The sequence below is a fragment of the Chlamydomonas reinhardtii genome, chromosome 2 (assembly GCF_000002595.2).
Source record: "Chlamydomonas reinhardtii strain CC-503 cw92 mt+ chromosome 2, whole genome shotgun sequence".
In the NCBI taxonomy this organism is placed as follows: Eukaryota; Viridiplantae; Chlorophyta; class Chlorophyceae; order Chlamydomonadales; family Chlamydomonadaceae; genus Chlamydomonas; species Chlamydomonas reinhardtii.
In genome coordinates this window covers 6,114,700-6,140,146 of record NC_057005.1, presented here as the reverse complement: position 1 = coordinate 6,140,146, position 25,447 = coordinate 6,114,700, and the positions used below count along the sequence as shown (strand labels likewise).

The 25,447-nt window shown below is 64.8% G+C and overlaps 4 protein-coding genes across 4 annotated transcripts; 2 read left to right on the top strand and 2 right to left on the bottom strand.

The window, feature by feature from the left end:
• Positions 1-250: 250 nt before the first annotated feature.
• On the bottom strand, positions 251-7,641 carry CHLRE_02g113450v5 (uncharacterized protein). The gene is made up of 5 exons (XM_043059920.1): positions 7,023-7,641; positions 6,442-6,449; positions 5,361-5,839; positions 3,315-5,246; positions 251-3,190 (listed from the first exon to the last, which is right to left on the bottom strand). The coding sequence occupies exons 1-5, from the start codon at positions 7,308-7,310 to the stop codon at positions 2,274-2,276; spliced, it is 3,624 nt and encodes a 1,207-aa protein (XP_042927554.1). The 5' UTR covers positions 7,311-7,641; the 3' UTR covers positions 251-2,273.
• Positions 7,642-8,472: 831 nt separating this feature from the next.
• Positions 8,473-11,125, bottom strand: CHLRE_02g113400v5 (uncharacterized protein). The gene is made up of 5 exons (XM_001699848.2): positions 10,816-11,125; positions 10,622-10,728; positions 10,327-10,555; positions 9,585-10,028; positions 8,473-9,319 (listed from the first exon to the last, which is right to left on the bottom strand). Exons 1-5 carry the CDS (start codon positions 10,915-10,917, stop codon positions 9,278-9,280), a joined length of 924 nt encoding a protein of 307 aa, XP_001699900.2. The 5' UTR covers positions 10,918-11,125; the 3' UTR covers positions 8,473-9,277.
• A 526-nt stretch (positions 11,126-11,651) lies between these two features.
• Positions 11,652-13,346, top strand: CHLRE_02g113376v5 (uncharacterized protein). The gene is made up of 2 exons (XM_043059919.1): positions 11,652-11,726; positions 11,900-13,346. The coding sequence occupies exons 1-2, from the start codon at positions 11,707-11,709 to the stop codon at positions 12,072-12,074; spliced, it is 195 nt and encodes a 64-aa protein (XP_042927553.1). The 5' UTR covers positions 11,652-11,706; the 3' UTR covers positions 12,075-13,346.
• A 1,675-nt stretch (positions 13,347-15,021) lies between these two features.
• On the top strand, positions 15,022-25,437 carry CHLRE_02g113350v5 (uncharacterized protein). Its single transcript, XM_043059918.1, has 11 exons — positions 15,022-15,514; positions 15,851-15,947; positions 16,131-16,318; positions 16,499-18,034; positions 18,269-18,438; positions 18,626-18,730; positions 19,008-20,628; positions 20,925-21,060; positions 21,228-22,754; positions 23,063-23,216; positions 23,527-25,437. Exons 1-11 carry the CDS (start codon positions 15,218-15,220, stop codon positions 23,804-23,806), a joined length of 6,111 nt encoding a protein of 2,036 aa, XP_042927552.1. The 5' UTR covers positions 15,022-15,217; the 3' UTR covers positions 23,807-25,437.
• Positions 25,438-25,447: the final 10 nt, after the last annotated feature.

The window sequence follows — 25,447 nt, the reverse complement described above, 5'->3', positions numbered from 1 at the left end:
CCCCTTACAAAACTACAAGCACGTGCGTAATGCTCTCCTAAAGCTTTGCAAATTTGATCATTGGGTAAGAAGCAGAGCTTTCTACCCTCCCCCCCCCTGCGCCAACGCTCATACTTACTCTGGGCTGCATTTTGGTCACCAGCTTGCGGTATCACGGTATACTGATGGTTTCCGCTCGAGCGCAGCGAGTTGTCGGAAACCAAGGTTTCCTGCGTTCGGAGTGTACGTTGTTGTGGGCCCCGAAGGGGCGTGGCGTGTGTGTTTGTTCATTGGGGCCCATGCGCCGCATGGGCGGTGGGCCCGGTTTAGTAGCGGAGCGCGGGGTCGCGCTCGCTACTTTGCGAGTTTCCTTCTGTCAGTACTGACTACCGTCGTCCCTGACTGCGCGGTCTGCGTGGTCACACGGCGGTTCGGGCTCGCCCTCCCAACCCCGCACGAAGACCGCAGTTCTCTGCTTGCAGGTACCCTCCCCGGCGGCGGAGCCGCCCTCACAACTTGTAACATGACGCAATGCATGGAAACCACATTTTCATACGGACTCACATGCACGGCCACGCGATGTTACCGCAGGGCTCAGGGTGACGCCGGTCAAGGCCGACGAGGGTCCGTGACAGGTAAACCACAATCACAGAACCCGGAGGCGTGTGGCACCTCCTTCACATGACACTATGTCAAACTGGCTACATCTCGCGCCTGATGCTTCTCTGCTTCGCAGCAGCCGTGTCCATGCCTCATGAGTCCATGCAGTGCAGAACCCACACACCATCCACTTCTAGTTTGGAGGCCACAAAGACCCAGTTCGGCTTTCCTTCCCATGTTCTCTCCAGCACTCAGTTCCGAGCCAGCGCTTTCACCAACTAGAGCAATCTAGAGCTGCACAGCACATACCGTAAGCACGTGCGAAGCACAGAGGGCGTGCATTTAGGGATAGCTTTCCTACCACAATATAAACTGCTCCGTGACACAGACATGCCTGACGCATCCGCACCCGCACCGTCAAAGACTTGCCAACTATGCTACAGCACCCGGAGCCCACACGCCGCGACAGGAACAAGAACCGGGCTAATAAGCACCCAACCTCTAAGCCCTAGCCTCACACGTTGCAGATCAGTGCAAATACACGCGGGTACACGCTTGCCAAAGCACGTTCACGTCGGAACTGCCGGTCGACCCTTTCTGTGACCGGGACCTCGTCACGACTACAACACAAGTCAGTGTCTCCGACGCCACATTGCGACCGCCCATCATCTACGGCGCGTGCCCACCCGCCTTTAGTTACTGCTTAGCATCATGCTCGGACAGCCGGATGCACATACCGCTGCCCTGCTCGATTGGGGATTGCGCAAACCATACACATCATCACCGGGCACATGCGTGCAAATGTGTTGAGCCACAAACATTTAACGTTATGCACCTGGACGCTCCTGCCACGACATCGCCTTCGGAGCTTTATCCGTTGACATCCTCCTGCCACCACACCCCTGTGCGCGCTGCAGCGGCCGCACGGAAGTTTTAGCCACAAAGCATCATGGTGCACATGCGAAGATGTCAGGCCGTGCATACTCCGGGTTAACCCTTCACATTCGCATCTTAGTTATTACTGGCAAGGCTGTCACGAGCATGCTCAGCAGGACATACCCTTGCAACTGCAGCCTTTTGACGCTGTCCAGCACCGGTTGGGTGGCAGCAAGTGTCGACCGGTCTCCGTCTTTTGCAGCCCAAGAGGAAGGTCTTGACAACTCACACAACACCAGCAGTAGCTAAGTGATCCCACTTGTCCACCCGCCACACCACTGCCCACCACCACTCCACTCCAGTAATACGGGTAGTACGATGAACCGCAGCTAGTATGCCATACCATCCCATTGGACGAAGCGCCTTCCCGCTTAATAAAGGTTGGCGACCTCAAGGGCATCTTTTAACTCTCTTAAGCAATGCCACCACTCGGTACTCAACGTTAGAGCCACACGGCCCACAGTATCATTTCGTAGTTCGCCGGAGTGCAAGCGGCGTTGTGCGCCAGTCACTCGCCAGCCCGCATGCGTCGCCCCCCAGCATGTGGTCGCCGCTGTGCACAGGCAAGAGACACCACGCGTGCCATGATGTCACCAAGAATAGCAACTCGTGCTCGCTATCCGCACTGATCTGCACAGCGCCAGCAGGGCTATTTGCCTCACGCTTGCGAGACAAGCCGGCTGCTGTAAGCTGCGCTAGGCAGCCACATACACTGCGTAAATGAATAACCTTTCCGCAACGAGCCCTGCGTCGCCCCCTCACCATCGCTGCCCCTTGCGGCCGCTGCTGCCTGCACCTCCGCCGCCAACAGCCGGCTCGCTGCCGCCCAACGTCTGCGCCGCCATCTGACTGAACCCCAGCAACGTCTGCGCCATCTCGCCCATCGAGTCCTGCGACTCCAGCAGCCCAGTGCCCTGCCGCCGCATCACCGCCTCCGCCGCCATCGCCGCCATCGCCGCCCCGGGCCCGTCGTCATCAACCTGCAGCATCCCGCGCGCCCCCGCCGGCCCCCGCAGGTGACCCAGCCCGCCGCCGCCGCCGCCGCCCATGCCTGCGCCGGCCATGGCGGCGGCGGCACGGTGGCGCAGCATGTCGAGCATGTCCTGCTCCCGTGCCCGCCCGCCAGGGCCGCCGCCGCCGCCGTTGAGGCCGCTTAGGAGGCCCCGCATGTCAGCCAGCAGCTGCTGCTGTTGCTGCTGCTGCTGAGGTTGCTGCTGCTGAGGCTGTGAGTCAAGCACCGCGCCGCCCCATTGCCCGCCCGGCCCCGGCCCCAGCCCGCAGGCTCCGGCCATGTTCGCCAGCTGCAGGTGGTGCAGCGGCAGCAGCGGCCCGCCGCCGCCACCGCCGCCACGGCCGCCACCCAACGCCGGCCCGTTGTCGCTGTCCAAGTAGGCCTGCTGGCGCTTGCGCGGGGGCAGCTGCTCGCGCTCGTCGTCCGACTGCGCGTGCCGCTTGGACCCGCCGCCACCGTTACCACTTCCATTGTCGCTGCCGTTGCCGCCGCCGCGGGCCGCGCCCAGCATCGCCGCTAGCTCCGCGGCCGCTGGCCCACCGCCTCCGGCCTGCAGGGATTGCAACAGCGCCAGGCGCGACAGGAGCTCGTCGCCACCCGGCGGCCCGGCTGACCCCGCCATGCGCGCACGTGCCGAGGCCAGCGCGTTGGCGATCATGGACTCTGCGGTGGAAAAGGACACGCCAGGTTCATGAGTGAGTTCTCAAGTCACTGTAACTCTACCGTATACGGTACCCAATACAAGCGGGACTGTTAGGTCTCACAGAATCCAGCCCTGCCCACGCACCTGGCGGCAGCTGCGCTCCAGCCCTTGCTCGCGCCTGCCTGGCCTGCATCAGCCGCGCCGCCGCCTCCAGCGCCCGGTTGGCGGCGCGCGCCCGCGCCGCCTCCGCTGCCTCCGCCTCTGCCAGGCTGACCCGGATCAGCTCCATCAGCGCGCCTTCCTCCGCCTCCGTCCCTAACGGGCCCAGCCCAGCCGCCGCCGCTGCCGCCGCGCGGCCGCGCTGCGCCTCCGCCAGCAGCGCGCCAAGCATGCCCCCGCCACCGCCGCCGCCACCATTCAGCATAGCAAAATTTTGTCCGCCCGGTAGGCCTAGCTGCTGCTCGCCGCCGCCGCCACCAGGCCCGCCGCCGCCGCCGCCGTTTATAAGCGCCGCGAGCTGCTCAAGCCTGCTGAGGCCTCCGCCGCCATCCCTGGCGGCAGCAATGCCCGCCAGCACGCCGCCCAAGCCGCCGGCGCCAACGGCTCCTCCATTGGCTGCCATGGCAGCCGCCAAGGCCTGCAGCGGATGGCCGCCGCCGCCGCCGGCGATGCTGCCGGCCGCCAGCGCCCGCAGGGCCGCGCCGCCGTCGCCGCGCGCATCACCGTCAGCCATTGGACTGGGCTGGTCGCCCTGATGCGGCCGCAGGCTCACCTGCAGCAGCCCGGGTCGCGCGCCACGGCTGCCGTCGAGCCGCTCGTCGTCGCTTTCCCGCCGCGCCGGCAGCGAGCCGGCGGCGGCGCCGTTGCCGTTGCTGTTGCCGCTGGCCTCACCCTCCACCGCCGCCGCCAGGGCGCCATTGCTGCGCACCGCAGCCTCTATGGAGCCGGCTGCCAGCGTCGGCAGCAGCTGCAGCGGCTGTGGCTGCTGCGGCGCCTTTGAAGCACCCGCGCCGCGCCTGCCGTTGTCGGGCGCCTCGTCCTGCTGAGGACCGGCACGATGGCTTTGCGACGCCTGAAGCTGGGTCTTGGCCGCCCGACCCTGCGCACGCAGGCCCTCCTGACCCCTAGTCGACGTTTGCTGGTGCGAAGTCCTCGCGCCAGAGTCCGCTCTGCTGTCATTGTTGTCCGATGGCTGTCTCCTGGCGGCGTCATCGATACCCGCCCGACCACCGAGGTCCTCCGCCTCCGCCTTGACCCGCACGCGCGGCTCCGCACAGTCCGCCGCCCGCTGCGCCTCGTCGTGCCGGGAATGGGCCTCACGCTCTTCCAGCTTCAGCTGCCGCTGTGGCGGCGGCGGCGTCGCCCTAGCGCCATCCCACGACTGCTGCTGAGCCTGCTGCTGCTCGAGGCCCCGTTGTGAGTCGCTGGCGCTGCCCTCCAGCGCCTGCCGCGGCCCAGGTCCTGGCCCTGGCTCCAGTGGCCCCCCGCCGTGCTCCAGCCGCGTCTGCAGCAGCATCACCTGCAGCGCTGCCGGCGACACGCCCTTGGCTAGCAGCTGCTGCAGCACCTGAGGCGGTAGGCCCCGCAACTGCTGCAGCTCCTCAACTACATCCTCGGGCATCTGCCCGTTGCCTCCGCTGCCGCCCGCCGGCGCGCTGCCGCCGGCGCGACCGTTTGGCGCCCAGCCGTCATCTGGGCCGGCTCCGCCGACGGCTCCATCTACGCTAGCGCCGTTCAGGCCGCCCTCCAGCTTGACCCCGGCAGAGCCGCCCTCGCCCTGCCCGCCTGCGCCCTCCAGACCCGTTCCCTGCATCAACGCGGCTACGAGGCGGTCGGCCGGCGGCAGCTGCGGCGCGCCGCCGTTTTTGTCGGCGCCGCCCCCTCGCGCCGCCGCCGTGATTGTGCCGTTGCCGTTGCCGCCGCTGGCACGCGAGCTGTAGATGCCGTCGTGCAGCTCGTTGAGCTGCGCCACCGCGGCGGCGGCGGCAGCATTGTCTGCGTGCGGGTTGGAGCGGTCCGGGGAGCTGGGGTGCGTGGTGGGGTTGGGGCCGTTGTTGCAGGGGTCGCCGGACGAGCCTGCGGGGTGCGGAGGCACGCGCGTAAGAAAGGGCATCCTGTGTCGGAAACGCGCACTGCCCTACGTGCAGGGCACAGGGGCATCGCGGCACGTGCCTTCATATCCCCGCTTACCTGTCCGACACGGCCCGTTCCCAGACAGCAGGCCCGCGCCCGCCAGGCGTGCCGCCAGCCCCGCATCCAGCGGCCCGCCGCTGCCGCCTGCAAGCCCCAGCCCGGACAGCGCGCCGCGGCCGCCGCCGGCCCCACCCGACAGCCCCGGCAGCGCGAGCGCCAGTGGGCCTGCGCCGCCGCCCAGCGGCCCCGCCTCCAGCCCAGTGCCGCCCGCGCCCACGCCCTGCAGCTCCCCAGCACCCAGGCCGCCTGGTCCCAACCCCCCGCCGCTGCCGCCCGTTCCCGCCAGGGCCAGCGCCGGCAGTCCGTCCGGCGCGTCCTCGGGCCCGCCGCCGTCCGAGTCGCGGCCGGCGTCGTTGGTCATGCGCACTGCGATGCGAAAGGCCTCCATGCGCGCGGCGGCGTCGTCACTGCGGTCGCCGCGCGAGCTCAGGGCGCGGGCGTAGGCACGTAGCAGGCTGCGCGCCTTCAGCTTTTTGCTGTGCGCAGGAAAAAGAACAGGATGAGGGAGGGCGGCGGATTGAAGGTGGGAAGCCAGCGTGGACGATGGGAATGCAAGGATGATGCAACCGTGCCCTTGAATACAGCAGCGGCGCCGTGGTTGTTGCAGCCCCACCTAGTGCTACTGAGTAGTGCTGCTGGTGGCGGCACGGTAGCAAGCTTACCTCCTGTTCCATTGTCGCGAGCGCCAGTGGTGGGTGTGTCACGTGCGAGCATGGAGGCAAACGTATGTTAGTCAGGGGGTTTACCGTAATACACGCATGCATGCCGGGCGTTCCAGGCGGCAATGGGCCCACAAAACCCTACATTGGTCCAATGGGCACAGTATAAACGCGGTTTGTGGCTTACCGGAGCGTGGAGTGCCTAAGGATGGGAGCAACCGAGCAAGCGAAAACAGAGAGGGCGGGTGTGCGTGGGGGCGCGTTGTAGTCAGTACAATACATGTGTAAAAGGCCCTGAACAGTACGCATACGGCCCACAGTCTACATGCTGTATGTCTTGCAACGCCTGAGCCTGAGCAGCGTTGCAGAGGCCACCCTGCGCATTGCGGCCGCTTTGCCTTGGTCCGTATCTTGCTCACCAAATGTTCTGCAGGACAGCAAGGTGACAAGTGGCAACCGGATTTTAGCTGCAGGTAAGTACATCGTTTGTTGAAGACCCTCGTGGGCTGTAGGAAAAACCGCGCAGTTGTCGCGGTCGCCGGTTTCAAAGGCTTTGCTCGACCCCACTGGCGGCTTCCCTCAGGGCTCGCAAATGCTCAGGACACGCCGCAGTGATTACGCAAGTCTCAGTCTAGAAGGAGTGGGCGACAGCACTGTTGGCTAATGTCAAGGAAGACTCTAAGCCGGGTCGAGACCCTGATGGCATCATATATCCAGCGCGGAAAAAAGAATGTCGCGCTTGCAGGCAGGTTACAGCGGCAACCTCTCTGCGAACCAACGATTTTGCCGTCGCCCGCTCAACCCGCTGGCAAAACCGACGGCAGATGTCGCCGCTTGGGCATATATGCATAGTATGTGTCATAATATACACGAAGCAAGGCGGCCAGGTGCCGCGGGAGTCTCGGTGTCCCCAAAAGAGCATGAAGCCTCCCAAATGCCCTGAAGCCTCTAGGACTGCCCTCGCAACACGTATATGCAAAGGCTCTCCAGCAATACTAACCTTGACCTCGGAGCTGGTCCTCCCAGGCAGCTCCTTAGCGATGCGACTCCATGAACAGCCCCATTGTGCGTGCAGCCGACACAAAACTGCCTCCTCCTCTCGAGACCACGGAGGTCTCCTGCTGCGACGGCGAGTAGCCCCGTGGCCATTGCCCCGGCGGTTTGAGCCAGACTCGGGGTCTTCAGAGTCCTCCTCTGTGACCTCGTCCTCGCCCGTGTCGACATCCCAGTCGGCAGAATTTGTAGGTTGGACGGGCGAAGACTCCTTCGCAGCCAGGGATCCTAGCATGGCGAAGGCGCGTGAGGCGTTTTAGAACTGAGTTTTGGACCGTCACGCGCCGTTATTAGAGTTGAATATAGTAAGGTAACCCGTCATAAACGGCATTCTATGTCGAAATCGTCTGAGCGTTTGTGGTCCTTCAGTACGCAAAACGAGACAATGAGGTTTTCCAAGTGCTGCCCTTTTTTTCATGCGTGGTCCTTAGTCTTTTTTATGGATCCTTCCATACAGTAATAAATGTATCCCTTGTCAACGATCACATCGTCAACGTGAAGCTTGTTCGGTCGTGAACTCTACCAAACTTTGCGCAAATGTCTTGCCATAAAGAGGCATGCCATGGTGGCTCATCACGAGAATACTGTATCGCTGTAGCATGAGCAGTAACAGCCCGCTGCCCGCAGCCCGCCGTAGGGGTTGTCGCGGCCGCAAGGGCACGGGCTGGTTCGCGATCCCGTATGCTGCGATTTGGCCCGCTGATAAGCTCGGAGTTGCGCACTCAAGATCGCGATACCTGGTAACACAAGCCCCAAACTCACTTCGGCGGCCTTCTGCGGTGCCGGGAAACGCCGAAACTGAGCAGCACCGAAACTTATGCCGGGCGATGATGCCGGGGTCCTGTCCCTGTTTCCCTAGTCAGCCTGCGAGGACAGGCCAGCAGCCCTAGCAGCCACACATGTGGATAGTACTGGCAAGTTTGCATGTTGCCCCTGGCATCATCACACTCAAAATACCAAGCACCTCCACTCCTCTCCCCTCCACCACTGCCGCACAGGCGGCACAGCCACCTCGCCGCATTAACACCACCGAAACGCAACCCTCCTCTCACCTGCTGCTGCGCAACGGCACCGCCCGCACCGCCGCCAGCGCTAGCGCTGCTGCCGCCGCCGGGTTGCTGGGCTGGCGCGGGCGAGCCAAAGACGAGGTTGCGATGCGTCGTGACAACGCGAACCCCAGGAGTGAACCCGGGGCATGCACCCTGGGGGACGGCCAAGTTGACGGCTGATTGAGGCTGCTGCTGCTGCTGCTGCTGCTGCTGCTGCCGTTCGGATAACACCCCTGCTTGATTAGGAGATAGAATAAAGCGACAGGCTGGATCCCAGGGAACCATTCAGCCATTCCTCCGCTGTGGACTGTTGGCTGCTGGACAGGGGCGATCATTCTCGCAGGTGGCAACTACCGCACCGTACATCGTTGGACCGCGGAGACTTGCCGTGTCTTGCCATGAACTTAAGGAGCAACGGGACTCCTTAGATGTCTGATCTTAACCACACGAACATGTCCAACAACAGCCCGTCTGGCATGCATGACTGCCGAGATCAGAGAGGCATGAGAGAGGCTGACATGCTGTGGGCACGCGGCCCACCACGGAGCCATGCTTCGACTTACGTTAACGACACGGATAGGGGTGTTACTTTGGGGGGCTTCAGCCCCCCTGAATTGCTGCACTCCGGGGGCTCAGCCCAACAATGTACATCTCCAACTGAAGCTACCCACCTACTCTTCTTAACTTCTTTTGACACCACAGTGCCCTCAGATCCGACTTGCCGCCCCCCTGTGTGGCTGGCTGCAGAGTTGCATACGAAGGAAACCTAACATCTATGAAAGCGGTACCTAGCGGTACCTCGTGTCAGCTGGCCCCCTTGCCATTGCAATGAACACGTAATGTCAAGGCCTGCCTATGTTGTTAGTCAGTAAACGGTCAGCTGAAACCTGCAGGATGCGAACGATGCATCGTCAAGACCGAATCAGTCAGCGCTCTGCCACCCATTTACGTACCCTGGCATAGCAATAAAGGAAACACGACATTCCCCTGCCCCGCACGCGGTCGCTGCCGCCAGAGCCAAGGGGTGCGTAGCCCATCGGCCACATCCAATGCGCACCGCCAAGCTGAAGTGCCCAAAGCAACTTTCGACCTCTTTAGCTAGCCGCTCCTCCTGCCGCGCGAACCGCTCCGCCTGTACTGGCTGTCGGCGGCTTTATGCGTAGTTCACGCTGGACTCGTAGGTGGGCACCATGTACTGCAGGGGGGATGGCGGAACACAACCACATGTCAGACCAGCCTCAAATGCAGGCATGACACAGGAGCAGCAGAAGCCAAGTGCCTAAATTAGTAGCGTCGGATGCGGAGGTGGGGCACGGGGCCGTGGCTGGCTCTCTGGCGCATTCCACCGTCCGCATGCGAACCCGGCATCCCCCATGCAATCTCCGAATGTTGCAGTCAAGCGCCGTTGAACTGAACTGGCGAGCATCACCCTCTTAATCCATGACGGAAGCAAGCCTCACCTTGATGTTGATGAAGGCGTCGTCACCGCCCTTTTGCTCGAACAGCGCGAGCGTGTCCGCAATGAGCTCCCCCAGGCAGTCGTAGTTGCGCTGGCCATAGTCAATGCCGTCGCCCAGGTTCTTGTTCTTGTTCTTATACAGATTGAAAATGGGCAGAATCTGGCGGTAGTAGGGCACCAGCGCCTCACCCACCAGGTCCGCCGACAGCACCAGCTTCTGTAGGAGCTGCAGCGTGATGCACATGACGCTGTGGTCGCGCGTGTTGAGCGCCGTCTTGATGGGGATGATGAGCTGCGGGATGACGGGCAGGATTTTGGACCCACCCACGCGCAGCATGTCCTCCACGCCCTTCACCGCCAGGAAGCGGTACGGCTCCTGCGTCTCGCGGATGCCGTCGAAGAAGATGGGCAGGTAGTGGTGGTAGTCCAGCTTCTCAATATCCACCTACCAGGGCAACAGCCAGTGTGTGGTTGGAGTGGATTGGGGGCGGGTCAGTGAAGTGTAGGGCTGGGCGTTTGGCGCACACGGCTTTGTTGCGTGGCTGGGCAGCGCCGCTGGGGTATACTGTGGACGTAGCTACGGGGGTCTGGGCCGGTAATGTGGCGCATGTACTGCAGTCTAGTGAGTGGAGGGCACACGCTGCGCGGGGACATACGGTATGCCCACATGTGTGCATATCCGCACCCCATTACGGTGTGTCTGCAGCCGTGGGGCCCCCGCGCCTCCCCCCAATCAAACGCACCTTCCACGCAATCATGTTCTTTGAGCCGCGGTGGTCCACAGCGATGGGCAAGTCGCCACGCTCGTAGAAGCGCCGAAACGCCGTGTTCGGCGGGTTTTCCCGGCGCTTGTACGCGCCCGCTTGAGGTGGGGACGGCTTCCGTTCCTCAAACCCTCCCGTCTTCGTCTTAATCATCTCGCCGTCGCCCTTCTTCAGAAACCCAGTGGGGTTGGGCCTGCCAGCGGGGTACCTGTGCACCATCGCCGGAGTGATCAGCAGGTGCCTCATTCAGGCAGGATTCGTGCAGATAACTTACTTGTAGGACAATGTGGACTTGGACCACACCGGCAGCTCATCCTTCTGCACATCGAGCGCCTTATGCGCACCAGCTCGCGCCGGCGATAGCGATGTCGTGTCAAAGCACTGCAAGGTATAGCAACAAGTGTCGTTATAGAAAGCTCTGCTCATTCAAGAGCCTTGTGACTTCGATGATGCGCGCGAGAGCCTTACCGAGCCTGTCCCGGATAGGTTAGCTGCAGGTGGAGCTTTCCCCGCAAGTTTTACGTTGCGGTACGTGGACGTGAAGAGGCTGCCCGCCACGTCTCCGTTCATTTTCGCTAAGCGTCTGAGCGGCTGCCCTTGACGCTGCTGCTATGCCAAAACCTATATCTGAGTGCGCTATGCACCTACACCAGTGACTGCGCGAGGTGAGCGGGTCCTATGGGGGTGCAGCGGACGAACTGTAAGCGAGTGATTAACGCGTTTATGCTTGATGTGTTACTTGTGCTCAATGTATATCAGTGTATGTGTTGTCGTTGATAGGTTAAGTGAGGAATCACAAGAGGCAAGAGAACTTCAATCCGAAAACTTCGAAGGGCCCCCATGCAAGGGCCGACCTTAAGCATAAGGCATTCCTGTTTTTGTACATATCTTACTACACAAATACTACGGTATTGATGTACTGTATGACATTTAGGAAGGACCCGCTTGCGCACCTGGGCGCACGAGGATGCCAAAGCATCCGATGTCACATACAGCACAGTACAAGCGCATAGCGTTTCATTTCATGCGTGGGCGATGGAGACGATTGAGGCAACGGGGTAACGGGGCGATAGGGGACAGGGGGATCCGCCTGTGTGGGATCCGCCAGAGTTACTGTGTAACCCCGTGGTGTGTAACCGGCCCCTTGCCCTGTCCCATGGCACCCTGTGTGTAACCGAGGCGTGCGCGTAGGTGCGCGTCCGGGCTAGCTGGTTCGCTCGCCATCCTTCCACATGAGTTGAACGCATCGCCCACAGTGCCTCATCTGGCACCTTATGCGATGCCTACCGTAACACAAGGTCTAACGTGGGGGAACCCAGCGCTAGGTCTGGCAGGCCCAGGCCTACAGCAGCCGTCGCCATGCCCGGTCGCAGTCCCGGGTGCGCTATTAAGGCAGCCTGCGCGCGATGTACATCAAATCTTGCACCGGTGTGGGATTGGTAGCCGGTGATGTGACCGGTGACCGGTGGCCGGGTGGCGGAGCTGGGGCGGAGACGTGCGAAGGGGGACTCGCCCCCCCCGCTACCCCAATCACATGCATGCCGCCACGCAGTCCGCGCGGCTTTGACCCAGTTACCAAGGTCTGCGCGCCGCCTGCTGAGGCATGTGCCCCCGCCACCGGGCCCTCCACAGGGTGCCCCTGGCCCTCCACCTCCATCGCCAGGCAAGCAGACACCCTGCCATCACCAGGGGTGCCCGTGGGGGTTAACGTTGAACCAATCCCGTAAGGAAACAGTCGCGCGGCAAGGCGACCTGCAGCTGCAAAAGCGCGTCGTTGTACATCACCGTATGTAGTCGGGCGGGCTTGGGCAGTGTAGCGGCAGGTGGAAGGAGCAGTCCAGAGCAGCTCCGAAGTCATGTCAACAGTGCGAGCCGCGCGCGGACCCCGTCGCCCAACTAGTTGCAAGGTTATACTAACATACTCACCTGGATGTGAACGAGGAAGCGCCAGGTAGAAGCGTCCAGCAGCCGGGCGCGACGGACATGTGGGGGATGGCAAGGCGGCGAGTACGAGTAGAAGTCGTGGAAGTAGCGTAGCAGGGCAGTACAAGGCTATGGGATCCCGCGCGCGGCTTGACAAAGGAAGAAAGAGGGAGAAAGGAGGGAGGGCGGCAGTGTTAAGTGGCAAGAGTGCATGGGCTCGGCGTGAGACGGGGCGGCCGCGGCATGGGCGGGGAGACGAAGCGGCGGGATGGGTGGGTGGGTGCGAGCAGGGCGCGGGCCGCCGAACGGCTCCCTCGCTACCCTGCCGGCGAGGACGCGCACACGCATGAGTGCGCGCCCACTGGGGCATGGATGCGTGAATGCGATGGGGGCGATGCGAAGGCGGGTTGGCCATGTTCAGAACCGGGCATCGCCATGGCGGAACCCCGTCATCAGCACAGGCCGTGCGCCGATGGGACCAACACACACGCACACGCACGGACCCACGAGCACGCAAACGCACGCACACGCACGCGCACACCAGGGGTGCCCGTGGGGATGTGCGAGTGCCGCCAGTACGCATTCTGTTTCCTTATAGCATCGTCGATAACATTCTGGTGGAAGACCGGCAGGCTGGGGCGGCCGTACCTGACCGCGTGTCAGGCCCGGATCAGAGTGTCACGCGTTGGCAAGTGACCAGACAGGGCGCGTGTCAGTGCCAGGGTTTTGCTGCCGTGCCGTAACCACGTGTCAAGTTATGGGTAGGCAGTCACATCAGCTGTGTGGGAATCGGTCGCCCAGTGGCCTACTAAGCGAGCATATCTTCGTTTATAGAGCACCTGTGCAGGTGCCGGTGACTGTGCGCGAGTATGCGCGGGTCCATTCCGGCATCCGTAGTGCGTTCCGAAGGCTCAAGCAAGCCTGTCTTGACTTGAGCTGAGTGGTGCGCTGTCTCTTGCTGCACAGACACGCAGACAGGCGTGCGGGTGAGATAATACGATTCACCCAAACAGAATGGTACAGTTGTCTGCTGATGTTATTGCCGTTGGTCTATGACTCTGTAAACGCTAATCAGACTGCAAGGCGGAAGAGCTAGAACCAACGGGGCACGCGGGGAAAGCGTCAGCACATAGGATCGTGTGACAAGAGGTAGAGAGAGGCATCAACATCTTGTCCAGCAGCATCCACGCCATGACCGCGACAGGCATCAACACGTTACAAAGAGTTACCTTCTTCTGAGTGGTTACAAAGGAGAAGGAAGGGGAAAGGCACAGCACCACACTGGCACGCAACCTGCAATGTGAGCAAGCAGAACGCCAGGGACCCCCGCACCAGCAACCGAATCCCAAGGGTACCCCTCCAGACCCAAAAAAAGGCGAAATAACCATTAAAAATACAAGAAAGGAGAAACACGGAACCCCAGCACCCAAGCGCAAAAACCCCGCGCGCACGGGAACTACCGCAGGCGCATACGGTACACAACAGAGCGCCGCACCAACACACCGCAAACCGGGCCCCGGGCCCCATGCAGGCCAGGGAACAGAGGTAGCTGCAACCCGACCGCCATGCACGCCCGCCGATCCAAGCGGCCGCGCGCACTTACCCAGCAACAAAGCAGACCAGCGACCGCACGGGAACCACCGCACGCGCACAAGCAACGCGCAGGCACACACGCACCAACTCGCAGCCAACCGGGTCACGGGCCCCACGCAAGCCAGGGCACACAGGCAGCAGCTTACCGACCGCTACACCCGCGCACCGGACTAAGCGGCCGCGCGCATAGACTCGACAACAAATAAGACCGGCTACCGCACGGGAAGCACCGCCGGCGCACGACCAAACCCAGGCACGCACGCACCAACACACGCCGCCAAAGCGGGTCAGCACACTAGAAGGGCCGCTCCCAGAGCGCCCGCAGCAACTCCGCGTCCGCGCGCGCCGCGACCTTTAGCAGCTGCGGCACAAGGACCCGTGGGCACACGGGAGGGCCACCGTCCGCCACCCAGTCCCACACCCTACGGGACCTCGCCAACCTGCCTAAACCCTGTCCCATCGCACACCCAGTCCCGCTCCCAGGCGCAGACGTCACCACGGTGGGACCTCAGGATCAGAGCACGCCCAGTGCCACGACAGCACACCGCGTACTGAACACACGCATTCCACAGCGCCTGCTGCAGGACCGCCTCGAAGGTAACGCCGGGGCTGGGGCCTCATCGCGGTCAGCCTGCAAGGCCGTCCCCCTGCGTGGTTGGGGGTGCCGGTTATCAACTAGAATCTGGGATGACACCTTGGGCATTTTCCGGGGTTCGTTGTTGGCCCTTGGCGAGGAAGCCAATGGACAGCGAGACAGCGGCGTGGTAGCGGGTAAGCTGGCTATCTATGCGCATCAGAGGGTCAAGTATTGCATGTGAGGCATGGGCATGCCAACGCACCCGTGCACAGCACCGCGTGGGTGGCTGTGACAGGCCTGATGTGTCGGGTTCGTGCCGGGGTTGAACATTTGAAGCTGTTGGCCCATAGCGAATTTGGGGGAGGGGGGTTGTCTGCAACCATCGGCCATACTGGGCCACGGTAACGCCTCGAAACACGGGCTCGCAGATCGCATAGCATATCCAGCGGGACCGTGCGGGTCACCTGGAGTGGATGGAGGGAGGCGCTTGAGATGAGCAGGGTGTGCCCCCCCTTCGCCTTAGCGGTGTATCGGACGGGGTGTTGGACACCTGCAAAACTGACGCTTTTACACTGTAATATGACACTATAGCTTCACGCTTACGGGTTTTAGCCTGCGTCCGATTTTGCAAACCTCTCAGCGGACCGATGCCTTGTTCCAAGTATTGTTAGCATGGAGATATTATTACATTGTGCTAGCGAATCCCCATGGTCAAGCGCCAGCGCTTACGCCGGGGTAGATGCTCTGAGGGGACCTACGTAGGCTTCAGCAGGCCAAATGTTCTGCTGCTTCAAGTCTCAGGCTGTGGATGGACATTCCACAGCTGCGGGCTCGGCACGACCGAAGCCGGGTGACGGGGCTGCTCCGGCTGGGTCGACCGTGCCGAGCGGCACAGCGCTTTCGCAGGAAGAAGCAGTAAAACAGCAAAATGCATCAGAAGCTTACGCTGAGGGCCAGCGGCAGCAATTTGGGCATCGGCAACAAAACGTTTCGCTGCCAGCGGCGCAGGATGGCGTTATGCGCGTTGTCGCATTGCTCCAGGAGCTGCTTGGACATACGTCAGAGCGCATGCAGGTGCGCTGGTAGCGTGAGACTGAGTAGCACTCCATCAGGCACGGCCGCGGTTTATGCAAGCGCCCTCGCGCATAATCCTGACTGGCTTAGCGGCACGGCACGTGTGTTGAAGGCGGCCACCGTGTTCAACGAGCTGCAAACCGTCTGGGGGGTGGCGTGTATGGTACTGGAACGCCCTGGGCGGGTGTCCCGGCGGGCAGCTTTTGTGCTGCGACACCCCACCATCACACGTTTGACACGAAGGGAGAGAGTCCTTACTGCCTGCCTGGTTGATTCTTCTGGAGTTCACGATATATACACCTGCACCTGCGGCCGGCCGGGGTTGGGGCCCTGCAGGTCAGCCGCATCATGGCGTTGCTATGCCAGCGGCTCTCAGTCTCGTGGGCCTGCCTCACGGCGCTGTCCTCTGATGGGGAGGTCTTCCAGCATCTGGGTGAGTATCATGCGGGTTGTAGATTATTATGTGGGGCTCAGGGTGTGCAGGGCTGGTGGCGGAGGCTTGGCATTCGGGACCAGGTCCTTCAACTTCGGCCGCCAGTCACCACGCATTCAGAGCCTGGCATAAGTGTGTCAGGCACATCATCCCGGCTGATGTACCGTATACTATGTGCCACAGGCGCGGCGTATCACTTGGAGTATAATAAACTCACGACGGGAGCGTCCTTCTCCTCCTGCCGCACCAACAGCGGCGTGCAGTTCCTCAATCAGGGCCCTGGGCTGGGGGTTGGTGGCGGCGACCGGGGGCGCGGGCCGCCCTCCCGCACTAGCTCCACCAACAGCCTGGCAGCAGCGACGACGGTGGAGGTGTGTGTGTGTGTGTGTGTGTGTGTGTGTGTGTGTGTGTGTGTGTGTGTGTGTGTGTGTGTGTGTTGGGGCGTTGCGCGTTAGTGGATTGTCATCCCGCGATGTGCCCGCTGCATGGCCCTTTGCAAGGCTGCTGCCCCTAGTCTCACGCTCTATGGCTGCGCCCCTCGCCCCTTGCAGGTGGGCATGTCGGACCCGCACGTGCTGCGCGGCAGCGACACCAGCGTGGAGACGGCCGCATGCTCGGGCCAGCCACTGTACCTCAGTGACCCGGGTGTTGTGGCGATGGCGGCCTCACCGGCGGCGCAGCCAGGCGGCGTGCCGCCGCCGTGGGGCCGGCCCACGCCCGCAAGCCCTGGCAACTTGCCCATGCCCCCGCCCAGCATGGACATCAACCCGGGCGCGCAGTTCGTGGCTGCTGCCGTAGGTCAACGGGGCTTGCAGCAGTCGTTGTCGCAGCCGCATCCGCACCAGCACCAGGCGCACGACGGGGCCGGCGCCTTGCCCGGCGCCACCACCGGCTCGGCGGGCAACGTGTCGATGGACGGTATGACGGGCACGGCCACGATCACCGGCGGCACCAGCCGCGGCCCCTCGCTGTTGTCGCGCGACGTCAGCAACAGCACCTCGCAGGCGACGGAGATGACGCCGCCCTTCGCAGCCTGGCCCCTGGACTGGCAGCTGCTGTGCCGGGAGAAGGGCCTGCGCGCCTTCGCCTGCCTACCCGTCACCGCCACCAACGGCAGCGACACGGTGGTGGGCTGCCTGTCGCTGGGCAGTGTGGAGCCCATCGACTGGACCAAGCAGTTCTGGCACGCATCCACCAAGCTCATCACAGGCTGGGCGGCGGGCGCCATCACCACCACGCGGGCCACCGCGCGCGCCTCCTTTTACTCGCGGCTGCTGGGCGCCACGGACCTGGACGGGCTGGCGCGGGCGTTTGCCTATGACATGCCTGTGTTCCTGGCCGACGGCGCGGCGGGCCCCGGGACGGCGCTGCCCGAGGTGCGGCTGGCGCTGGTGTCCAGCCGCCTGCAGCACGCGGTCGTGTACGCGGCGCCGCTGCTGCAGGTGTCAGGGCGGCTGGGCCTGCCACCCTGGAGCGGCGTGGGCGCGGCGGGCAGTGCTGGCGGGTACGGCGGGTACGGCGGCTACGGCGGCTACGGGACAGGCGGAGGTGGAGGTGGGGGCCCTGGCGTGCTGGCTCTAGGGATGGGCGGCATCGTGATGGGCGGCGGCTCTCAGGCGTCGCCTATGGGCGTGCAGCCGTCGGCGGCCAGTAGCTCGAGCTCCTCCATGGGTGGCCTGGTGCTCGTGCCCGCGGGCGGGGCAGGAGGAGGCGGAGGTGGGGGTCGAGGCACCGCTGCAGCCAATGGTGCTGTAGGCGGGGGCGGGGGCGGTGGCGCCGGCACGGGGATAGTGGTGGGGCGGAATAGCGGCAACGGCAACGGCAGCTCGCCGATGGGGTACGACACCATGGACTGCATGGTCCTGGGGTCGGCGATGGACGGCGAGGACGGCATGGTGTCGGGCGACAGCAGCAGCAACAGCGGCCAGCGGGGCCAGGCGCTGTCGGCGCAGGGCAGCGTCAGGGCCATGCTCCGCAGCGGCGGCGCGCGCGGCGGCGGCCGCAACGCCGCGCCGCCAGTGGAGCACGTGCCGGTGGAGTGCATCAAGATAGGCACGGACAGCACACTGCTGATGAGCGTGCTGGAGGTGGGCCATGGGGAAGTGGGCACAGGGGAAAGGGACTGCGGGCGAAGGAGATTCATACGCTGGGGTTAGGGTGGCCATGCAGTCGGGCCTAGGCAGGGGCACACGGCCGCGCTACAGACGCAACGCTGTCACGGCGCGTTTTGGGGCTTCAGAGGGGGGAAAATCAGAAGCAGCGCGCTCGTGTTCTCGTGCTTACGCGTTTTGTCTTCGTGTCTGGGTTTGCCACGGTGCCAGGCTGGCGACATCATGATCATCAAGGACGCGCTGCAGTACTTTGGCGGCGGCCGCATGGTGGCGCGAGACCTGGCGCTTAACAACAGCCGGCCCGCCACCGCCGGCACACTGGTCATTCTGCCGCTGGTGCACCGCTGCCGCTCGCTGGGATGCGTGTACGTGTTCGCACGGTGCGTGGGGCGGCCGTCGGGGGGCGTGTGCAAGGGGTGCGGTACAGGGGGGGGGGCTGCTTGGGGCTTGGCCCGACTGGGGCGCATGGCCTGGCCGCTACCGTACGTGGTCTGCACGCCGGCTGGTGACCTGGTTCCTCATGTGCCTGTGGTGGTCGTGTGCCTGCTCGCCACGTGTGTGCTGCAGGAACGAGTTCAACCTGTCCTTCAGCCGCGCCGCCTGGGCGGACCTGGCAGCCATGCTGTCGCGGGCGGTGTTCGGGCAGCTGGTGGGCAAGCTGCGGCACGAATGGTGCGTGCACGGGCTCCTTTGTGTTGTTCCGTATGTGGGCGCGGGGGCAGGATTAGATGTCGTATGACAGTCGGGGCTCGCCGGCTGCTGGTAAGGATTGGTTGGCGGCGGAGAGGTCATAGAATATCAAAGGTCATAATTTGCAGCTGACTGCGATTGCAAGCAAGTAGGTCGGAACGGCCGCACGAAGCGGAGTCAACCGCATAGTAAAGCACAGCCGGCTGCAGCCTCGCACTGCAGCCTCGCGCTCACTCTCCGTACCACGGAACGCGCGCAGGTATGCGGTGCTGTCAGAGGACCCGCAGCAGGCGCCGCGGCCGGTGGAGCAGCGCGGCCGCGTACGGCGCACCATCACCGGCAACAGCCTGTGCTCCAATGCCTCCTCGCTGAGACCGTCCTTCGAGATCGCAGGGCGCAGCATGGACCCCGGGGGGACCACCGCCGCGGGCAATCAGCACGCAGCGGAGGCGCTGGCGGCGGCGGCAGAGGCGCTCGCGTATGCCGGGCTTATGATGCCCGCGTCCGACGAGCCGCCGCTGAGCGCGGCCGCGGTTGCCGGCGCGGCGGCAGTGCTGGCGCCGATATCAGGGGGCGTGCCGCCGCCACCGCCGGCCGCCTCCACCGGCAACACACCCTCGCTCACGGTGGCTGGCGCCACTGCCGCCGTGAACGCGATGGTGCTGTCGGCGCGGGGGTCCACCAGCGGGCCCTCGTCAGCCGGGACGCCGCCAGGAGGCAAGGGCCGGCACCGCATCCCGCCGGAGCACGCAGCAAGCAGTGGCGGCGGCTTCGCGGCGAGCTCGGACGAGCAGCAGTCGTCGCTGGGGCAGGCGCCCACCTCGGCGACGCTGTCGCAGGACCCGGCCGCACAGCAGCGGTCCTCTGGCGAGGAGCCCGCGGCGCCAGCAACGCAGCCGGACCCCGGCTCCTTTCCACTGACGGCGCAGCCGGACCTGTCGGACCCTGGCCAGTCGGACGCAGGCCAGTCGCCGCAGGGCCAGGGGCAGCGGCCTCAGGCGGAGCCGCCCCAGGACGCAGCCCAGCCGCCGGTGGGGCCGGACGGCGAGGTCAGCCAGGCCACACAGGCCTCGCTGCTGGACGGCATGGAGGGCGCCGCGGCGGCGGTGCCCATGGTTTCGTCGCCCACGTCGACTGGCCCCGGCCGGGACGCACTTAGCCCCACGCCGGGCAGCCTCAGCTTCACGCTCCCGCCCGGCATCGACGGCGGCGGGATGCCGCTGTTGCCAGATGTAGCCATGCCGCGGGTGCTGGCGTCGGCGTCGCCGTTCGGCTCGGCGGCGGCGCTGGCGGCCGGCGGGCGAGGGTCAGGCTCGGGCGCGCTGCGGTTGGCCCAGGCGAATGCGGCTTCGGCGCAGGCGGCCGCAGACATGCTGACGACGGAGAACATTGAGCTGTCGCTGCAGATGCCCGCGCCGAGCGGGTCGGGCGGCGGCGGCGTGGTGGGTACGCTGCAGGAGGTGGCTTTAAGCGCTGCGGCAGCGGCGGCTGCGGCGGCGGCGCAACCCGATGACGGCCGCAAGTCCAGCCCGCCGCGGCTGCGCGTGGCGGCGGCGGTGATTCCGGAGCTGTCGCCGGGCCTGGAGCACCCCATGAGCGCACTGACTGCCAGCCTCAGCGGCGGCGGCTCGCACGTGTTGGGGTCTCAGGACGGGCCGGGCGCCCGCACCGCGCACGGCAGCGCCAAGGTCCGCGTCCGCGTGCTAGACACGTTGCCGTCCAGCATCGCTTCGGAGGCGGCGGCGGCGTTGGCGGGGACTAGCGGCGCGTCGGGGGTGTCAGCGGACACCCCGGGGCCCGGCCACGGCTCGGCGCCGCCCATGGAGGGAGGCGAACTTGGGGAGGACGGGGACCTCACAGGCAGCAGCCGGGAGCTGCAGGTGCGAGGGGTGTCAGGGCTATGTTGTTTCTTTGGGTTCTGGGTTCGTTGGTGATTGGTCGCGTGGAGGCGTCGTCTGGGTGTGGGCGTTCGGGCGGGAGGGCACACGCCGCGGCCGCCGCCGTCGTGCGTCCTTTTAAAGTTCGGCCCCGCTGCGTTGCGATGCAGTGAATCAACCCCACCTCGTCTCTCCTGCCCTCCGCGTTGCTCTGCTTCTTACTGCTTCATTTGCATGGGAGCGGTGCCGAGGTGCCACGGTGGCAACACAACCTCCTCTGTACGCATGCGTGCGCGCAGGGCTGGCCGGAGCTGGTGGACATCCTGTACGACATGAACCGCACCCGCAACGTGTCGGTGTACCTGGCGGCCTACCGCGGCCGGGCGGTGGCGGTCAAGATGATGCGCAGCCACATGTCCATGGACGGCCGGCCGGGTGAGGGCGGTCCGGGGGGGCGGAGGGGGGCAGGGGCCGGATGGGGAGGGGGAGGCAGGATGGGGCCGGGGCGCAGTGCGCTGAGGCCGGAATCGGTAATGTAATCATGTAATAATACCGACTTACCCCGGGGCCCACCGCGTCTTGCCATGTCGTGCGTGCCGCAGGGCACCTGGAGTCTGAGGCCATGACCATCGCCGCGCAGCAGCTGCTCAGCACGGTGCGGCACCCCAACATCCTGCGGGTGCTCATGGTGTACCCGCTCGTCTACGAGGTAGTGGCAGGCAGCGCCAAGGGCGCCGCAGGCGCCGCAGGCCGTCACGGCTCCGGACCGCCCATCCCCAGCGGCAGCTTCAACACCCACCACGGCGGCGGTGGAGCCGCCGCCGCCTTCGCCGCCGGCGGCTCCCTGGGCGCCGGCGGCCGGGCCCTGCACCTGGCGGCGGCGCAGCCGCACCTGTACGGCAGCGGCGGCGCCGGCGGCGGCCTGAGCGTGCAGGCGCACGCGCTGGCGGACCTGCTGGCGGGCGCGGCGGGCGCAGACCTGCCGGCCGGCGGCGTGTACTTGACGGCGGTGCTGCCGCGGCGCGAGAAGTTTAAGCGCGGCCTGGCGCTGATGCTGGAGCTGTTCCCCTCGCTGAGCCTGCGCGAGGCGCTGCAGCGGCGCATGCTGCTGCTGAACGCCGCCGCCACCTCCGCGCCGCAGGACGGCACCAACAGCACCGTCATGGGCTACGGCGGCGGCGGCGGCGTCAGCACCGCCGACTCCCTGGGCGGGCCGCCGTACGGCGCTTCGGCGCTCAGCGAGGCGGGCTACCCCACCACCCCCGCCGCCAGTGGCCCACAGCCCTACTTCCTGGGCGCGGGCTTGGGCGCGCCGGGCGCCGCCGCCTCCGGCGGGCTGGGCAGCACCGGGCCGCCGCCGCCCAGCGGCGGCGGCGGCGGCGGCGTGCCGTCGCTGGTGTCGCCGCACCACGCCTCCGCCGCCGGCTTCCTGCAGCCACACGGCTTCCTGCCGACGCTGCCGGAAACGCGCGTGTCGCGCGATGACGCCGGGCCCGGCACCGGGCCCTTCAGCGCCGCGGGCCACGCCGTGCCGCATGCGGCGCTGGTGGCGGGCAGCGGCTTTCCGGTCAGCAACACCGACACCGCGCCCGCCTTTGGCACCACCACCATCACCACCCTGGCCTCCAACAACAACAGCGGCGGCGGCAGCGGCCACCATGCGCTGGTCGGGATCAGCGGTGGCGGCGGCGGCGGCGGTGGCGGTGGCAGCACGCCGCACATGTCCGTGCTGCTGTCCATCCTGCAGCAGGTGGCGGCGGGCATGGCGGCGCTACACGCCGCCGGCATGGCGCACGGCGAGCTGCGGCCGGAGAACGTGCTGCTGGCGCTGCCGCCAGGCAGCGCCGCCGGCATGTTCGGCGGCGGCGGCGGCGGGGTAGGAACAGGCCACGGCGGCGACGGCGGCACGCCGCGCGTGACGCCGCCGACGCCGCGCACGCACGTCAGCGGCGCCAACTTGATCCCGAGCGGCAACAGCGGCAACGGGCGGCGCGCGGGCGCGCGTGTGTCGTACTCCAGCGGTCGCGGCGGCAACATGTCGGTGGTGCAGACGGAGCGCTACACGGCCGAGCGGCCGATGCAGGGGCGGTCCATAGGCCCGGAGGTGATCGTCAAGATCAAAGACGCAGGTGTGCGCGTGGGCGGGCGGGCGGGCGGGACCGTGCGTGCGGGGAAGGTAGCTGCCGTGAGTGGGGTCGTCGCAGGTACTGGTGCTGTGTTACTTCGTGGCAGTAGCGGTGGCGGGTTGTAGCCTATGCGGATGCACACAGGCTGAGGGCTCCCGCGCATGAGCCGCAGCTGCATGCCCCCTCGTCCTCCTTCACATTCTTGTCCCTCGTGATTAGCCTGCCGTCCTTTTCATGGACGGCTACCCCCTAAGCGGCTGTGCCTGGTGCGCTCCTTCTCCTTACCCGACAACCCGCCGTTGCGGCTGCAGGCATGACTGTGGTGGGCTTCAGCAAGGGCGCGCAGTCGGTTCGCAAGCTGCTGCAGCGCAACCGCTCCACGCTGCTGCCCTTCCTGCCGCCCGAGGTACACCGCGGCGAACGCTTCGGCCGCAGCGCCGACGTGTACATGTTCGGACTGCTCATGTGAGTGCGAGGTTGAGCGTGGGGTTTGAGGTGGCGGCAGTGGTGGTGCAGGTGGTGCTTGGGGACGGCAATTAGCGAGCTGCGCAGCGAGCAACGGCTACGTCTGTCTTGCCGTAGATCAGAAGTGTCGGGTGTCTTTAGCTACCTTGCGCAGTGTTGTTTGTCAAGTGACGCTGCACCGCGGGACCTGACACCGCCGAACCCTTGGGCCTCGCCAGCCTCCGATGCACGCCCTACCCGCTGACTCCCGACCGCACCTTCAACCTCGCCTTATTCTGACTACTCATGCCTGGAACCCCCGTCCGCCCAGGTGGGAGCTGTACACGGGCGGCGTGGCCTTCTCCAACCTGACCGGCACGCCCATCAAGCTGCTGCAGACCGTGATCGCCGACGGCGTGCGGCCGCCCTGGCCCGACGGCGTGCCGGGCTGGTACATGTCAATGGCCAGCCGGTGCTGGGCCGGCAACCCCAAGCAGCGGCCCTCCTTCCGCCGCATCGTGGACAAGCTGCAGGAGGTGGCGAGCGCGCAGGCCCTCGCGAGCTCTGCCGCGGCGGCGGGCTGGGTCGGCGTAAGTTCGTTCCATGCCTAGTGGCGGGAGGCGTGGCCGGCGGCGGATGCGGCCCGCCTGGGCGTCGCGGGCCCGTGCGCCTAAGCGATACTGGCGCGGGTAGCGGCCTAGCGAAGGAGGCGGGCGGCAACAGGAGCGGTCAGAGCAGCGGCGGGGTTGGCGCAGCTAAACCTTGTGGGCTGGGTTGGGTGGAGCGCGAAATTGTTATGCGGCGGCAGCATCACCATGAATTGCGCGCGCGGGTGTTTTGGTGGTGTTGGGTTGCAGTCTTGGACTGCGTTTTTGTCCGAGAGCGGTGTGGTAGGTAAGCACAAGGGCAGGTGACGTGTGGAGGTGTCCTTGAGATGTGCTGCGTGCACGGGTTGAATGTGCGTGTGTGCCCGTGTCGTGACGTGGTGCCCGGGCGCTACCTGCACGTCGTACCATCAAGGCACCTGCTGGCCTGCATTTTCCTGTGATTAGGCCCGGGGTACTTCCACTACCTATGAGGGGGCGGAGGGCGTCCGTCGTTCCTATACATACACATAGCGATCTGTCGTGGCGGTAGAACCGGCGTCCGCATGTGCGCGATGATGTGAGCTTTGGAGGTGCATTCTTCGGTGCATGCTCCGGTGCGAGTGCGTGTGCGTCAAGCAGTCAGGAGCACCGAGGACTACTATGCATTGTGTGGGCGGGTTTGTGTCGTTGTGTTTCTGTGGTGTGGTAGCTTGCGGCGATGCTTTCCGGGTCGGACGCCGAGCGTTGGGAGGAGGTGTGGCGAGCGACTTCAGTCGAGAAATCGGTACTGCTATCAGAACTTGCTGCAATGCGGGTCTGCAGCGCAACGGCAAGAGAACAACAACGCGCTGTCCCACCAGCTGATGTAGAGGGCGGTACTGCTCAAGCAATGAATGTGAAGTGCGTTCGCGTAAGGAACATACGGTACTTGTGTACCTGCAACGAGGGACAGACCGTCGAAGCGGCCTCTGAGATTGTTGCAAGTGTGGGGCTGAGTCCGTGATCCATGTATCAATATGCGCCTGCTGATTGCGGTTGCGGTGGGTAGCAAATAGCACAGTATAGCTGCGGCATGCAAGGTAGCGTCAATCGCAGAACATGCTGCAAGGTAATTGGATGCGCGTGCGAGACTGCAGCTGGTACTAATGACATGCACCCTAATGCACTGTTGGTAACTCCCACACCTAGAGCAGCTGGATGGAGTCTTGAACGCCAGGTGAACGATTCACATCAAATGTGCTCCACTGTACGGTTGTGGCTGGAAGTGAAGTACATGGAGGGATCGGCGGCAGGATTTGGAATCCAGTTGACGGAATACCTTAATGCAGTCTTTTATGTAGCTGGTTTGTGTAGTGGTCGCGTTGCCTCGGCGTCCACTCAGGACGGTGTAAGAGGGCTTAAGAGCTAGCGAAGAGCCTGCCCGACTTCCGCGAGAGCCACGGATGGCCCACTGTGGGGGCAAAGACGCACCCGCGGAGCCGTAAGTTGTGTCGGTGCATTTCGGTGTTCTGACACGGCGTAAGGCAAGGAGTCCTGCATCTGGTTGCTACATCGGATTCGGCAAGAGGCCCCACGTAGCCATCAGCGGAGCTGCCAGTCCGCGGGCAAGGATGCTGTGAACACCCGTGCTGCCTGTGTCCCAACTCCCAAGGAAGGCTCAAACTT

Excerpts from the sequence above, each read along its gene's own strand:
- CHLRE_02g113400v5 (XM_001699848.2), bottom strand. The coding sequence starts at position 10,917 with ATGAACGGAGACGTGGCGGGCAGCCTCTTCACGTCCACGTACCGCAAC. Across the intron at positions 10,556-10,621 it reads AAGTCCACATTGTCCTACAA|GTACCCCGCTGGCAGGCCCA; the intron begins GTAAGTTATCTG and ends GATGGTGCACAG. Across the intron at positions 10,029-10,326 it reads AGAACATGATTGCGTGGAAG|GTGGATATTGAGAAGCTGGA; the intron begins GTGCGTTTGATT and ends TTGCCCTGGTAG.
- CHLRE_02g113450v5 (XM_043059920.1), bottom strand. The coding sequence starts at position 7,310 with ATGCTAGGATCCCTGGCTGCGAAGGAGTCTTCGCCCGTCCAACCTACA. Across the intron at positions 5,247-5,360 it reads GAACGGGCCGTGTCGGACAG|GCTCGTCCGGCGACCCCTGC; the intron begins GTAAGCGGGGAT and ends CGCACCCCGCAG. Across the intron at positions 3,191-3,314 it reads TGGAGCGCAGCTGCCGCCAG|AGTCCATGATCGCCAACGCG; the intron begins GTGCGTGGGCAG and ends TTTCCACCGCAG.
- CHLRE_02g113350v5 (XM_043059918.1), top strand. The coding sequence starts at position 15,218 with ATGTTCTGCTGCTTCAAGTCTCAGGCTGTGGATGGACATTCCACAGCT. Across the intron at positions 18,035-18,268 it reads TGCTGATGAGCGTGCTGGAG|GCTGGCGACATCATGATCAT; the intron begins GTGGGCCATGGG and ends CCACGGTGCCAG. Across the intron at positions 22,755-23,062 it reads CGTCAAGATCAAAGACGCAG|GCATGACTGTGGTGGGCTTC; the intron begins GTGTGCGCGTGG and ends TTGCGGCTGCAG.
- CHLRE_02g113376v5 (XM_043059919.1), top strand. The coding sequence starts at position 11,707 with ATGCCCGGTCGCAGTCCCGG. Across the intron at positions 11,727-11,899 it reads ATGCCCGGTCGCAGTCCCGG|TCCGCGCGGCTTTGACCCAG; the intron begins GTGCGCTATTAA and ends GCCGCCACGCAG.